This window comes from Amphiprion ocellaris, chromosome 6 (genome assembly GCF_022539595.1).
Source record: "Amphiprion ocellaris isolate individual 3 ecotype Okinawa chromosome 6, ASM2253959v1, whole genome shotgun sequence".
NCBI lineage: Eukaryota > Metazoa > Chordata > Actinopteri > Pomacentridae > Amphiprion > Amphiprion ocellaris.
Window position 1 is genome coordinate 21,124,862 of NC_072771.1, and position 13,613 is coordinate 21,138,474.

The 13,613-nt window shown below is 40.0% G+C and overlaps 1 protein-coding gene across 1 annotated transcript in view; it reads left to right on the forward strand.

Moving 5' to 3' along the window:
• Positions 1-13,613, forward strand: part of adgrv1 (adhesion G protein-coupled receptor V1) — a 117,210-nt gene that overhangs the window by 88,820 nt on the left and 14,777 nt on the right. The window contains 2 exon segments of the mRNA XM_055011477.1: positions 2,718-2,896; positions 6,472-6,629. Coding sequence (XP_054867452.1) covers positions 2,718-2,896; positions 6,472-6,629 — 337 coding nt within the window.

Here is a 13,613-nt window from a genome sequence, read left to right on the forward strand (position 1 = left end):
TACAAATTGGATGGGAGAAAGAAAAATCTCGTTGGATTTTGTGGTTTTCTTCATACACACATTTGCTCACTCACAGAGATTTACTTTTTCATAAATTGCCCTTGTTGTTTAGCACTCCTGCCAAAAAGCATCTCTGGTCATTTCTTGATTGTCAGCAACTATAGTAGCTGACAAGGGAAATATTCCTGCCACTCTGGCTTTCATTGATGTGTGGCACTAAAACCGTCCTGTCCTCACCACCGTCTCCGTATCGACCCCACTGATGTCTCACCGCTCATTTTTCCCTCCTATCAGGTAGCTGCTCTCAGATAAGTGGCTGATATGAGTGGGCGCCAGCAGCCCATCTCAGACCATGATGAAGACTTCAGTCAATACCAGCAGTGTGTGTGTACGTGAGAGTGTGCATGTCCAATAATTGGTCAGGAGAATATGCCCTGACATAATGCAAAAGAAAAAAGAAGAAAAAAAAACAGCCAATAATTGAATCACTATCCAGACCAGCTATTTGTTGCCTGCAGAAGCTTGCAGAGTCAACCTCAGCTTACTTTAAATCCACATTGTATTACATAACAATACGGCTCTCTGCCAAACTCTCAGTGCTGGCCTACGGTGAGTTTTTACCCCGTTTGTACATGCTGGTCAAACAGCCAGAGTGCTAAATTCACAGCTTTGTATTACCTATGGTACATGCCAAGCATTTTTTAAGCTTACAAATGGAATTTGATCGTGAATATGGGCAGACAAGACGCCGCCATTGTCAATCAGTTCTGTGGACAGACGGGCAGATGGTGACTTTCGGACACTGCAACTGCGTCATCTCAGTTAAAAAGTCTTTTCTTCCAAACCACAAAAGAATCATTTACAGTATTGGTTTTATTGGTCCAGATTTTGAGATTTTGGCTCCCTCTCAGTTTCCGTCTGAATAATCCATCGAACACAACAGCAACCATTTTACAAGTCAGTCAAATTTTGTTTTTGGTTTTATACCTTGTTAACATGTCCATGCGGTGTTTTTTTTGATTTTTATTATTATTCTAGAGGACACATCAGGAGTGGAATAAGGAGTCAATGCCATGGTTGAGCAGTTCCACTTTTAAACAGTGTACTGATGACAGTCTCAGAAACATGGATTCAGACTTCTTGGGTTTTATACATAACAACCTGAAGAATTCAACCCTGTCTGTTTTCAGGGAACAACTTATTGTATTTTATTCCCCTTCAAAACTGATTTCCAATTCAAATATGTATGGCTTAAATACTTCAAAACTACAACTTGCCATAGTGTTGCATTGAGTAGTTTTACAGTGTGTGAGCAGAGATGAACTGGTGTGCTCAAGCTGCATCAAGGAACGTGAGGAGCAGATGGCGAGAAAAGCTTGATAGATGTGCTGAATCTAAAGAGCCCAACGGAGTTACATCTCAGCCATTTAACAGTTCAGTACTAGGCATGACAAATATTAACAATATTCAAGACATTGTCTCTAGAAAGGAAAATTGCTCTAAAATTTTTGCATGCTATAATCATTTAATGCTGTGATAACCATTCTTCTTCAGTTGTATGTGTCAAAAGATAGCTCTCAAAACCTGCATTATAGTCAGCCCATGCATGTATGGCCTCACACCAACAGAGGTAACTACAAAAAGAAAACACATATTATATTATTTTGTTGAGCCAGCTCTTTAGAATGGTAGTTGTACTAGTCACCAAGCATGCTGATCTGTAACGCAACCATTTCAGCCTGGAAACACAATGCTTTAGTATCAACACTCAGTGAGAGATGCAGCCACTGCAGAGGGAACAGCTCAGCACAAAGTTACCCATAATCCATTTACTGTACCTCAACAGCTCCAGTCTGCTCACAGCCAAGAAGCAGCAGAATATGACTGACTTCACTTTATTGTGTCAGAATAGTGCAGTCAAGCTGTTACACAACTGAGACCCTTCAGTGTTGCGCGTATGTGCCTGTGTGTGTTATACAGTGGTTATACAATATGGTTATGGTCATAGCTGAGACAGAGTTATCTGAGGGAGAGGCCAGCATCCTTTGACCTCATGTCATTAGTTGCATCACATTGACCTCTGTGCAAATGGGTGTTGTTCAGTGCGCACAGATGGACAGAAACATCATCAGCTGTTCATTATAGCTGCTGACCTATTGCGTAAACTTTGATTGCAATTCTTCCTTATGAATGAGAGTATATTCTCTATAGACTTTCAGGTTAAGTTTTAATGGTTAGATGGAGCAAAGAGAAGCAGTTTGCAACCCCACCCGACAGTTGGTTTGAAGAATGCATAATTCACCATTGCTCTTTGCTCTCTCCAGTCTTAACACATAGGCGAGACATTGTGCCTGTGCTGCAATCAACAGGTGTTCAGAAAAGCCGCTTATGTAACAATGCCTGGCTTAGTGTATCAGATGGATGAGACTATGAAAGCCGGCTGGAATACAAAGCAAACATAGCTATTTCGAGTGTGCTGTAAGTGTGGCTTTTCATGTCTGTTTTCACTGTCCATAAAGACCAAATGTCCATGCAAGCAAAGAAAGCCGAAAAATCCTCAAAAGTCTAGACTTTTTGCCTTTTGTGATAACATCATCCGGCTGCGGTAGATTTAAGAGAAATTTTCCATGAAGCCCGTGATGGTTGTTTGCGCATATCTTTAGTCTTTCTGGTCACATTCCTTTACACAAAGTTGTTTTCTCAAACTGTCTCCTCAGGCGGTGAACTTCTGGCAAGTGCTGGTGATGAACGACGAACACACAGACCGTCTATATCTCCTGTACTTTGTTCTGGGCTGGGGTCTTCCCGGCCTGGTCATCATCGTCCTGGTCATCGTGTTGCTCGGCGGCTATGGGTGGACCATATATGCTGTATACGGACAGGTGCAAGGAGATGTGTGAGTGTACAGTGCATACAAATTCACACACAAGTGGTTTTTTTAGAACCAATGACAGTCATATGGAATCGATCCAATTGTAACGCAGTCTGTTTTCATACTCCTTTTTAAACTGCTTTGGTCATTCGTGATGACTACAGTTTCTTTTTTAAGCTTTGGGAAATTCCACATCAGACTAGAGGAGAGCAAATAAAAAACAACACCTGAAGCAGTGACATCATATGAGGAGGTAGCTTGCCCAATCAGCTGAATGAATAAATGAATGGGTTTCAGTGTGGTGCGTGCATCTCCCCACGCTGAAACCGGAGTCATTCCCTTAGGGGTGGAGTCTTTCAGAAAGTGTGCTATACAGAGCTATATATAGCTGTTTGGCATCTATATATAAAATACCTGAAACCTAGAACACAACAGATGTAATCAGTTTTCAAACCGGCACAATGGTGCCACGAAAGGTGTGTCTTTAAATGTGTGCCTGAAGGTCCGTCTGTCATGTATTCCAACAAGTGTGCGTGTCGAGCAAAGCCAAGCACTGATGAAGTTTAAACCCCCCCTAAATCACAGCTAAATTTAGTCAGTGGTCTTAGGTGTGGCTGTTATCCTTGGGATCAAGAGTGAATGTGCGTTTCCTGTGGGCGAGTGTTGGTGGACAGTCAGTGTACACATGAGAGATTTAAGGACACAGAGGAGTATTCAGTTTCCAGGGAAGCATGCCTTCCTCTTGGAGGGAATGAGGCAGCCTTTGAATTCATTTCCCTCCTCTGTCTCTCTCTCTGTCTCTCTCCCTCATCAGTGTAAACAGGTAGCTTCTTGTTTCTCACCACTCTTGTCTCAGTTTCATCCTGCCTGCGCACAAACAAGTGTCCATCTCAGACTTTACGTCATCAGACAATTTTGTATCATATATATTGTATTTGAACAGCAATTGTATCCATGTGCATGGTATATATATTTTAAAAACAGTGTTTCATTAAGTGCAACACATTTGTTGTACAAAAAAAAATGCAACAGTTTGAATTATGAACACTTCTACTTAAACTATGTTCAACCGGCGAAGTACACTGAGCTTGAAGAATTTGTTTTTCTCTACAGTCAAACATGTTTTTAGTTAATTATTTAACCATCTGTAATTTAGTGGGGACTTGAAATCCGTAACTGTTGCGAAGAAAAATGGAGTTAGCAAACCAATTTTTTAGGTTACATCAACCTGAAGTTAATTAAAATCAAATAATACAGAAACTTGAGTTTAAATTACACATACTATTAAGTTGATGCAATTACCAACATTATTATATCAATGCAACCCATCAAAAATAATGTTTGCAACTTAAAAAGTTCATCTAAATCTGTAAATTAGATTTTTTTCTAAAAATATTTCCATCATACAACCGTGTGTTTAAGTTATTATTAAGCGTTGGGAAAAGGTCACTTGAATTACTTTTTAGTGTGCAAAAATCTCATGAAGAAGAATAAATAGATGAGCAAAATAATATAATGCTATTAAATCACAGCATAGTTTCCCCTTTATTCCTTGCTGTTTATGTCTTAATTCCATCTTTTTCACATTCTCTGTCTCATATATAGTTTGTGCTAACCTTGACTTTCTGTGAGCATGTTCAGGCTTTCCTCTATCTAGCTTGGTGTCACATTGTGTGGTTACCTCATTCGACCTTTACAATGACATATTGGTGGTACAAACTTTAAATTAAGTAGACATACCTCTTGAATTTCACAAAATTTTCCTCATTTCAAGCTTTGGTAAAACAAACTGACAACATTCAAACCTTAGACAATTAAAGTGTGAGATGAAAGATGAGGAGAGAATACGCTTCTAATTGCAAACACAAAAAAATTAAAATTTCACATTTACACCAAAGCAGATCTCAGTCCTCTCTCGCATACTGCATTACCCATGCACAGCTGATCAGTTGAAGCAGTCATAAAAATTTCACTACAGATGCATCACCCGGTTGGTTTTCGCTCGAGCAGCAAATCTCATCTGGATTTAAATGAGCTGTGTCTGACAAGCTCTTATTTTAGTCAGAAATGACTAACTGTGTTGCATGGACACGCTGGTTCATGATTAGTTTGGCTAGTGTACAACCAGACTGTAAAAATGTTCTGTCTAGTTTTATAGTCTCACGTGTAGAAATATAAAATGACAACTTGAATGTCCTCGTATCATATTATGTGAGCAAAGAGTTACCACAGAGACTTCAGTGTTTGTTTTAGAAATTTTTCTTTTATTTCATTAACCTGAAATTCAGTGTTTTGCACACAAGGATCTGTGCTTCAGTTACTCATGATCTCACACTGCTGTGTGTATAAAGAAGACATCATTTCTGTCAAAATCTGCCATAAAAGGAATTGCTCACTTTATTTCTTCTCTGCCAAACCATACAGTCGGTGAATTATGCCCCTGGGTGACGTTTTCTTCTTCCACTTCAGGACTCCCTGGGATTTCTCCTTCTTGTGAGATTTTGCAGTACAGTAGAATCTCAACCCCTCACAAGGCTACAGCAGGACAAATATCCATATTCCAGCGTATTTAGTCTCATCGTCTGGCTTTGCTTGTGGGACAGAGTGATGCAATGCTTTATTTGGCATACTTCCTGCTGTGTTATGGCTAGCAAAGATCTAATTATTTTTCTGCAATTACTGAAACCTGCAGAGGTCCTATCTGTATTTGATGCTCCCACCAAACCAGGGCCTGAGCTTGTTTTGTGAGAAGGACACAGGGACATGAGTGTTTTGCTGGCTCTTTGGCAGTTACAGTTCATATGGGCGTGTTGATTTTCCCAGAGGAAAATATTTCCCTTGGTTTTCTTTAATAAAGATAAATGTGTGTGATTGGAGGAAGCTGGGAAAGAACTGCAGAGATTTCCTCGAGAAAAACAACGCAGATAAACAGTGAACTTCTGACTCGCACCAACGTACAAATTATGAAAAGAGAAATAACTTGATCGTGATGAGAAAATTATTAGTACAAATTCTGCTTTCTCAAGGAAAAAGTTTCCTTTTGACCTTTTATCATTTGTATTAATCTGTTCCAAAAGAAATTTCTCCTCTGACTGCATGGCCGGATCAGCAGATAAATCACATAACCACTCCCCATTCATCTCCCCTTCAAAGGGGGAGATAAATGTTATGCTTTTTGTTCTCTGAAATGTTCTTTCGTACTTTAAAGAGGGAAACAATTTTAAGCATCTTTGGCCTTGGTTATTATCCTGCGGGAGCTGCGGGGTCACCTAGTTGTGCAGAAGAGTTAAAAACATATATGTTTAGCTGGGACTGTTCAGCAACAATCCAGTAAGTCTTAAGCGGGCTCAGAGCAGATCCTGTTTGTGAACCTAGAAGCAACAAAGTCTTAGGAGTAAATACAGTGCAGTAAAGGGATGTAATATGTTTCTGTTTGTAGAGCTTATCTCTGAGAGGGAAGCACTCTTTATTTAATGCTTTTTAGTTTGATTTTGTCATCTCACCATGCCTTTTATTTTATTATGGGCTTTATTTGTAACATATATATAAATATATATACATAAACTAATCACTTATATTTCTGTCTATCCCACCTTTAGGTGCTTTATCCCAAACATCTATGCTGCTCTGTGCACGGCGGTGTTAGTGCCTCTCATCTGTCTAGTTGCAGTGGTCGTTGTATTCATCCACGCCTACCAAGTTACTGATCAGTGGACGGCTTACGATGACATTTACCGAGGACGGCCCAACAGCACAGGTATCCAACAAATCTCCAACAAATCTCCAAGGATGTGAATAAATGCGCAAGCACAAACAAATATATTAATTCATACACTGAACATTTGCTTGGACGTGAATACATAAAATTAAATGTGCACACACACTTCAGAACTGAATATTGCTCAGGGTATGTGCACCATCACACAGTTTCTTAATGCACATATACAAACACCACAAAAACAAATAACCTGCTGCCATGATGCCCTCAGGAACTAAACCACTTCCGCCCGCATTTCTAGCAAAAATCCTCTGCCCATATTTGGCTCAGCTTATTGTCTCTGTCTGATGTCCTTGATACGGAAACATAACAGCAACAAAACACTCTCAGTAGCTTTCGTTAATGAAATAATGCTGACAGCTTTACTTTTATTCAACCATGGCATTTATTTGACCTTAAAGACAGAAGAATTGAACTCGACATAAAGTCTAAACACTCAGGCGTCCTTTGAGTTTATACAGCAACATCAAAATCTTTCAGCCACATCTTGTGTATGTCAGTTTAAACTTTGAATGCATATTTAATTTTACCTAAACTAATAAATACACTGAATGCAACTCCTCTCTGCAATATTCTTGCCTGTACAGAAATAACCACCACTGAGTTATGACTAGAATGAGTCAGTGCTATTTATTCACTGCAGTCAGTCACTTTGCCCACACATGCAGATCCGAGCCAAACCGCTTTAGTGCTTCATCATCATGGCTGTAATCAGTGGCCATCAGTGAGAATCAGCAGACTCTATCTTGTTTTGCTCAGTCACGGCCCTCCAATGGCAAAGCAAAGCCTGAATTAGAGCCAGCCTTGTGGCTGGTGAGAGTTTGCCCAACACACTGTGTTTGGCCTCTGAAGTAATGCAGGAAACCAAAACAGTGCTCTGCTGAGCCGCAGGTGGGTGCACGTTTTTAAAAGGAGAGCAACATTTGCTCACTCACAAACCAGACTGAGGCTAAAGGCCAGCTTGTTGAAGTTTTCCTTGATAGGAACATTTTACCTTTGGGGACAAAGTGGAAAGCAGAGTTCAGGAGTAGACAGGGTTAGTTAGAGGGATAAAAAAAAAATAAGACATGTTACTGGACTATATGTTGACTGAGAAAGAAAACAAGGGTTCAGGATATTCTATGATTCCTTATTTACCTGGAAAGAGAGAGAACAAGAGAGCAAACGCAGTGGAAAAGTAAGCACAACACACTCTATACAAAGCAGAGGTTAAAGTCCCAGTGAGACCTGTGGATGGCCCGTAAGGTGTGAATGTTTTTGCTCAGTTTTGAGTAAAACATCTGTTCTGTAAAAAGTACATTGGAACTCAAATTAATATTCTTTATAAAAGTTCATGGAGCAATTTGTCAGTGTTGCCTGCAGTGTTCTGTCTGGGCACATAATGACACAATACAAACCCATATCCATATACTCAGATGAGACCAATCATCCACAACATTATAACTATGGACAGGTGAAGAATAACATTATAAGGCCATGTTCAGCTTGTAAACCTTTGGTCACATCTAAACAGTGTGTGATACATAAAGATCAAACAGAACAAACCAGATCTATGCAATCTCCAGCTCAAACCAACAGGACCCAAAGGATCCGCTGCCATGTGTTCATGCCCCAATGATCCAGAGCTGTTTTAGCATGAGGGGAACATACACAATATTAGGCAGATGGTTTTAATGTTGAGTGTACAAACACAGACAGCATGTACGCAAAATTGTAAGGCATACCTTTAGTTGTTCATTTTCTTCCTCTTCAATGTTGCTTTTATCAGAGTTCACAGAGTACAAGTCTCTGCGATATGTCAATATTGGCTTTGTATCAATATGTCCAGAGTCCAAACGAGGTTGTGAGGGCTAAATATATTTTATTGTCTGAAACACGTCCCTAGACTAGTGCTCATTCGCTGCACTTATCTACAGTTTGTCAGAGTTGGCATAAAAGCAGCAGGCACTTCAACTTGACCAGTTTTCAGACCTGCAGAATGCAGCTGCCTGACAGATGACTGGGAAATAAAACCGTCTCATCAGCCTTGCTATAATCATCAGATATGTTTTACAGCCACTTTCTGCAGCTTTACACAGTACTTTTAAATAGGCTAAACAGCTATCCATCACTGTTATGCATTGTTAGCCTTGAACCAGCAGTACCTGTGGGATAACTGGTGCCATTTGGACAATGAATATTAAGGTCACATTTTCAAATTCCTCACTACAGCCAACAACTGATATGATAAGCTAAGGGCTAATCTGTGTATGTGTGTGTGGCTGCATGCAGAAGTGTGGGAATCCCACATGTAAAACTCACAGGACTGTGTGAAATATGTCAGGACACCTGCTGTCAGTGAAATCAAGTGGGTATGCCAGTGTGTGCTTTGTGCACGTTCCTCCCAACCTGTAGACACCTGAGGTACAGACACCTTGGAACTCTGCCGCTGTGCCCCAATATAAGGCCTGCCAGCAAAAAATACAAAATAACTAACAAAACTTAAAACGGTGTATATCTCAAGCTCATCAGTAAATCCTTGAGAGACATGGTGTTCTTTTGAGACTTAATTGAGAAGACTTTGAGTTTTCAACAGAGAGCTGAACAAATAGCAATAATAAATTCTTGTTCTGTTTTATGGTACCATTTGGTGCCTGACTGCACTTTGATCGTGGACTGGTCAGGAATGTGGAAATAAACAAATATGATGTTTATTTAAGATGGACAAGGCTTGATTGTAGAGCACTGCAACTTGCTTTATGTGTTTCAACCAATGCTGTTGCTTCATTTGGATACAGACATTTGTTTATATTTTGATCTCATAGCCTTGTTATCAAGATTGAAGTGCAAACTCTTGTGTAGATGTTCTTTACGGTGGGTTGGGACTGGGCGAAACTTTGATGTTCCAACTAGCTAAGATCCATACAGAACCTGTGGGATATCTAATGTCATGTGAACAGTGAATATTGGAATATTAAATTCCTCCCTACAGCTAATGGCTAATCTGTGTCTAATCTGTGTATATATGTGCATGCATGAGTGTGGGAATCCCACACGTAAAACTCACAGGACTGTGTGAAATATACCAGGACTCCTGACTTCCGTGAAATCAAGCGAATGTGCCAGTGTGTGCTTTGTGCACGTTCCTCCCAACCTGCAGACACCCGAGGTTCAGACACCTGTTATCCACAGATCAGAGCTGAATGAATAACAATAATAAATTAGTGTTCTGTTTTTATTGCACCAAGTGTTGCCTGACTGCACTTTGGTCATTGATTGGTCAGGAATTCAGAAATAAACAAATACATGTTCTTGATAAGGTTTGATTGCAGGGCACTATATAACTTCCTCTGTGTGTTTTGTATATGCACAAGTGCTCTTGCATAGATGCTCTTTACAGTGGATTGGGGCTGCTTTGGTTTTCCTGAGCCGGGTTTACATATAGTAAACTACATGTATTGTTATGGAGTAGATGAAGCACATATCAAAGAATTCAATTTAATGTACAGTGCTTCTTAAAGGTATTTGCCACTCTTGGAAATTATCCCCTTTTATTGCTTTTTAGCATTAGATGACAATCAATTTGATTAGGCTTTTTTGACAATAATTTACAAAAAAGCCTCTTTTGTGTCCTAATGAATATAGAAAACAAAATAAAGTCAATTTATTATGAAGTAAGTGACTACATAAGGATTCACTCCCTTGAAGTCAGTATTTGATCGCACCTTTGGCCACAATCACTGTGTTGAGGCCGTGTAGATAGATCTCTGTCAGCCTTGTACATCTGGACACTGCACTTTTACTTTATAATCTTCTTCGCAAAACTTTTATAAGCTGTGTCAGGTTGCATGTGGATCGTGAATGAACAGCATTTTTCAAGTCCAGCTACATATTTATAATTAGATTGAGGTCTGGGCTCTGACTCGGCCACTCCATTCGCCTTGTTATCTTTAAATCATTCTGCATAGCTTCGGCTGTATGCTTTGGGTCATCGTCTCACTGGAAAGCACATTTTTCTCTCAAATCTAAGTTCTCTTGCAGACTGCATCGGGTTGTTGTTCAGGATTTTATTATACTTTGCTGCATTCATTTTACCCTCTACCCTTACAAGCCCCTCAGGGCCTGCTGCCAAGAAGCATCCCCACATCATGATGTTGCCACCACCATGCTTCACAGTGGCGATGATGTGTTTGTGAGGATGTGCAGTATTCGCTGTCTAACAGTGTCAATCCTGATGGTCAAAAACTCCATTTCAGACTCATCAGATCAAAGAATCTTCTTCAAGTTGACTTCAGATGAAAATGTACTCTAATGGATATTCAGTGACTTGGAAACTTCCTTGTATCCATCCCCTGACTTATGCTGTTCGATAACCTTTTTGTGGTGGTGCTTGGAGTTTTCTTTTTGTCTTTGTGGTGTAGTTATAGTCAGGAGCACTGATTCACCAGTTACTGGACCTTCCAGGTGTCTTTCTTCATGCTACATTCAACTGAGAAACATTCACTGCACTCAGATGATCTCCATTTCACTTATTGTGTGACTTCTAGTATTGGTTGGCTGCACCTGTATTGAATCAGGTGTAACTTTGAATGGGCTGTTCGCTTTGTTCATAACTCCCAACTGTAACTGGATGCACTCAACACACGCTTATTACAGCCTGTTGTTATTACAGCTGCTGACCTCTCTGTGACAGTAATGTCAGCACTGTCTTGAGTTTCTTCCCAGCTGTTTTTCTTCAACCCATGCTCTCCTCTCAGTTTGTCTTCTCACAGCAAGCACCCACTCTGATCAAATATAAGCTGGAGTCAGTCTGCCTGCCTGTGTAGAAAAGAAGCTCCCCCATGCTGAGCAAAAATCACTTCAAAATTGTTTGAGTCAGAAATTGCACTATTGGGGATTTAAATGTTTACTTCTTTGCTTCACCAGAAAAAAAGATCCCCATGACATCATTTAGCTTCCCTCCAGCAAAAGGCTAAGAACCTGTCATGTGCTTATGCAAAGGCTTATGCATCCATGCATGTTCACACACATGCATACAGTCACTCCTGAAAACTTGTGCTGCTTCGTTTTGCTTCTTAGTCTTATCAAGCCAAACAGTCAGTCAGCACTTTGCAGTCAGTCTCCATTTGGCTCTGGGAACCTGTTCTTACTGTGGGAGCTCTGCCCTGTCCACAGACTGGAATGTGCTTACATGGTTGGAAAAATCAAACCAAGGAGGGAGGAGATGTAGACAGATGTGCAAGATAAAGGGAAGAAAGAGACATATATAGAAAAGGTCTTTGCTGGTAGAAGCAGAAGAAGGTTTGAGGCAAAAATGGTGAGAAACATGGGGCTTCTTAAACAGATTTCCAGCTGTGAGCAAAAATACACCAACATGAGACAGAATGTCCACAGTGGGTGTAAAGCACACTAAGACACAATACTGAAGCATTGGAAAACAATGACCATAGTACTGGTCAGAGGAATAAAAACTTACAGGAAGTAGGTTTCAAGGGGAAATGGAAAGGCATGAAAAAGGAGAAAAGAAGTAGAAGGAACCGTTGCTAAAAAAGTATAATCGGGTTTAGTGATAAGGAGCAGAACTTGGAGCAGAGTAGAGATGATGGAGTGGCGGAAATGGCACCTAAGTGAGGGCTTTTTGTGCAAACTTGGGCCCTGTGCCCTGTGTTTCCATCCTACTTGTGAAGCGAACTGTACACTCCATCCTACATAACATCTACCAGCCATCCACAACTAGAGTGATTCAGCAGTATAATTTAAAATGTATCTTTTGGATTCAAACTTTTAAAAAACAACATTTATGGTATTTGTCTCTGACATCTCATTCCAAAAATGAGCACAAACATGGAGCACGAGAGGATCCACCCGTTCCTCAGAATGGACATTCCCTTAAATATGCATAACTTTAGGCCTGCATACAATTAAAACGTGCGAGTTCACCCCTTGTACAGTTGTCATAAATTGGGAATTAGATAGAGATTAAAACTTTTTTGGTAACATGCTGTAAACATGTTTTTTTCTGCTGTAAAGTTGGGCATTTTAACATGGAAGTTTATGGGGATTTACTTGCTTTTATGGCCAGCCACAAGTGGCTGTTTGAGGAACTGCAGTTTTTCAGCCGTTCACGTTGGAATCATTTTTCAGGTGCAGTTTGATCCGCACCTCAACACACAGAAATATGGAAACACAGAGCACCACCCACAGGCACTAACTGCCTCATAACAGCATCTTGTTATTTGTTCAGGCCTGAAAATACATAACCAGTATAATAGAATAAATGAATGGGGGAGTCTACACTTTATAGTGTTACAATTTTAATTTAACAAAAGAAATGCAGTTTGTTTGCAGAGAACTTGAAACTAAACCTTAAAACAACGCCTTTGTTCCAAACCCAACTCCAAACAGCTAGTGATATAGTCTAGGATTAAGGTTTTTCAGTTCTCACACCATGTTTATTCAATCCTTCTTCTGTTTCAACTCTTCATTTTTGTCCTTATCATCTTTTTAAAGAAAATTCCCAGTCTCTTCTTTGTACGGGCCACACGATATATTTTTGAGCAGTTTTTTGTTTCGACAGCTGCTACCATTATGTTCTCATGATTTCCTACTGAAGGAAATGATCTGGATGGTAATGAGCTGTTTTATTTAGCATTCTTCTCTCTTTCTATTGTGATGACTGGTTCTGACAGTTGACTCAGTCTCCTGCTGTCTAGTGATGCTATCAAGATGTGCTTGTGATGTTAAGTCTGTCTCTGCTTCAGGGTGGTTGTTCTTTTGAATTTTCATCATGAATTATGGGTAATGTGAAGGACACTGGTTGAAAGAAATATGAATATCTTTTGCACTTTTACAGCTCAAGTCTAATATGCAGCATTCACCTCTGCTTGTGTAGCATGACATACTGTATGCCTGAAAGCAGCCCCCATAGAAAGTAGGTTAGCAGTGACACCAGTTGCTATAGTAGAGCTCAGTTTAGAAACACGT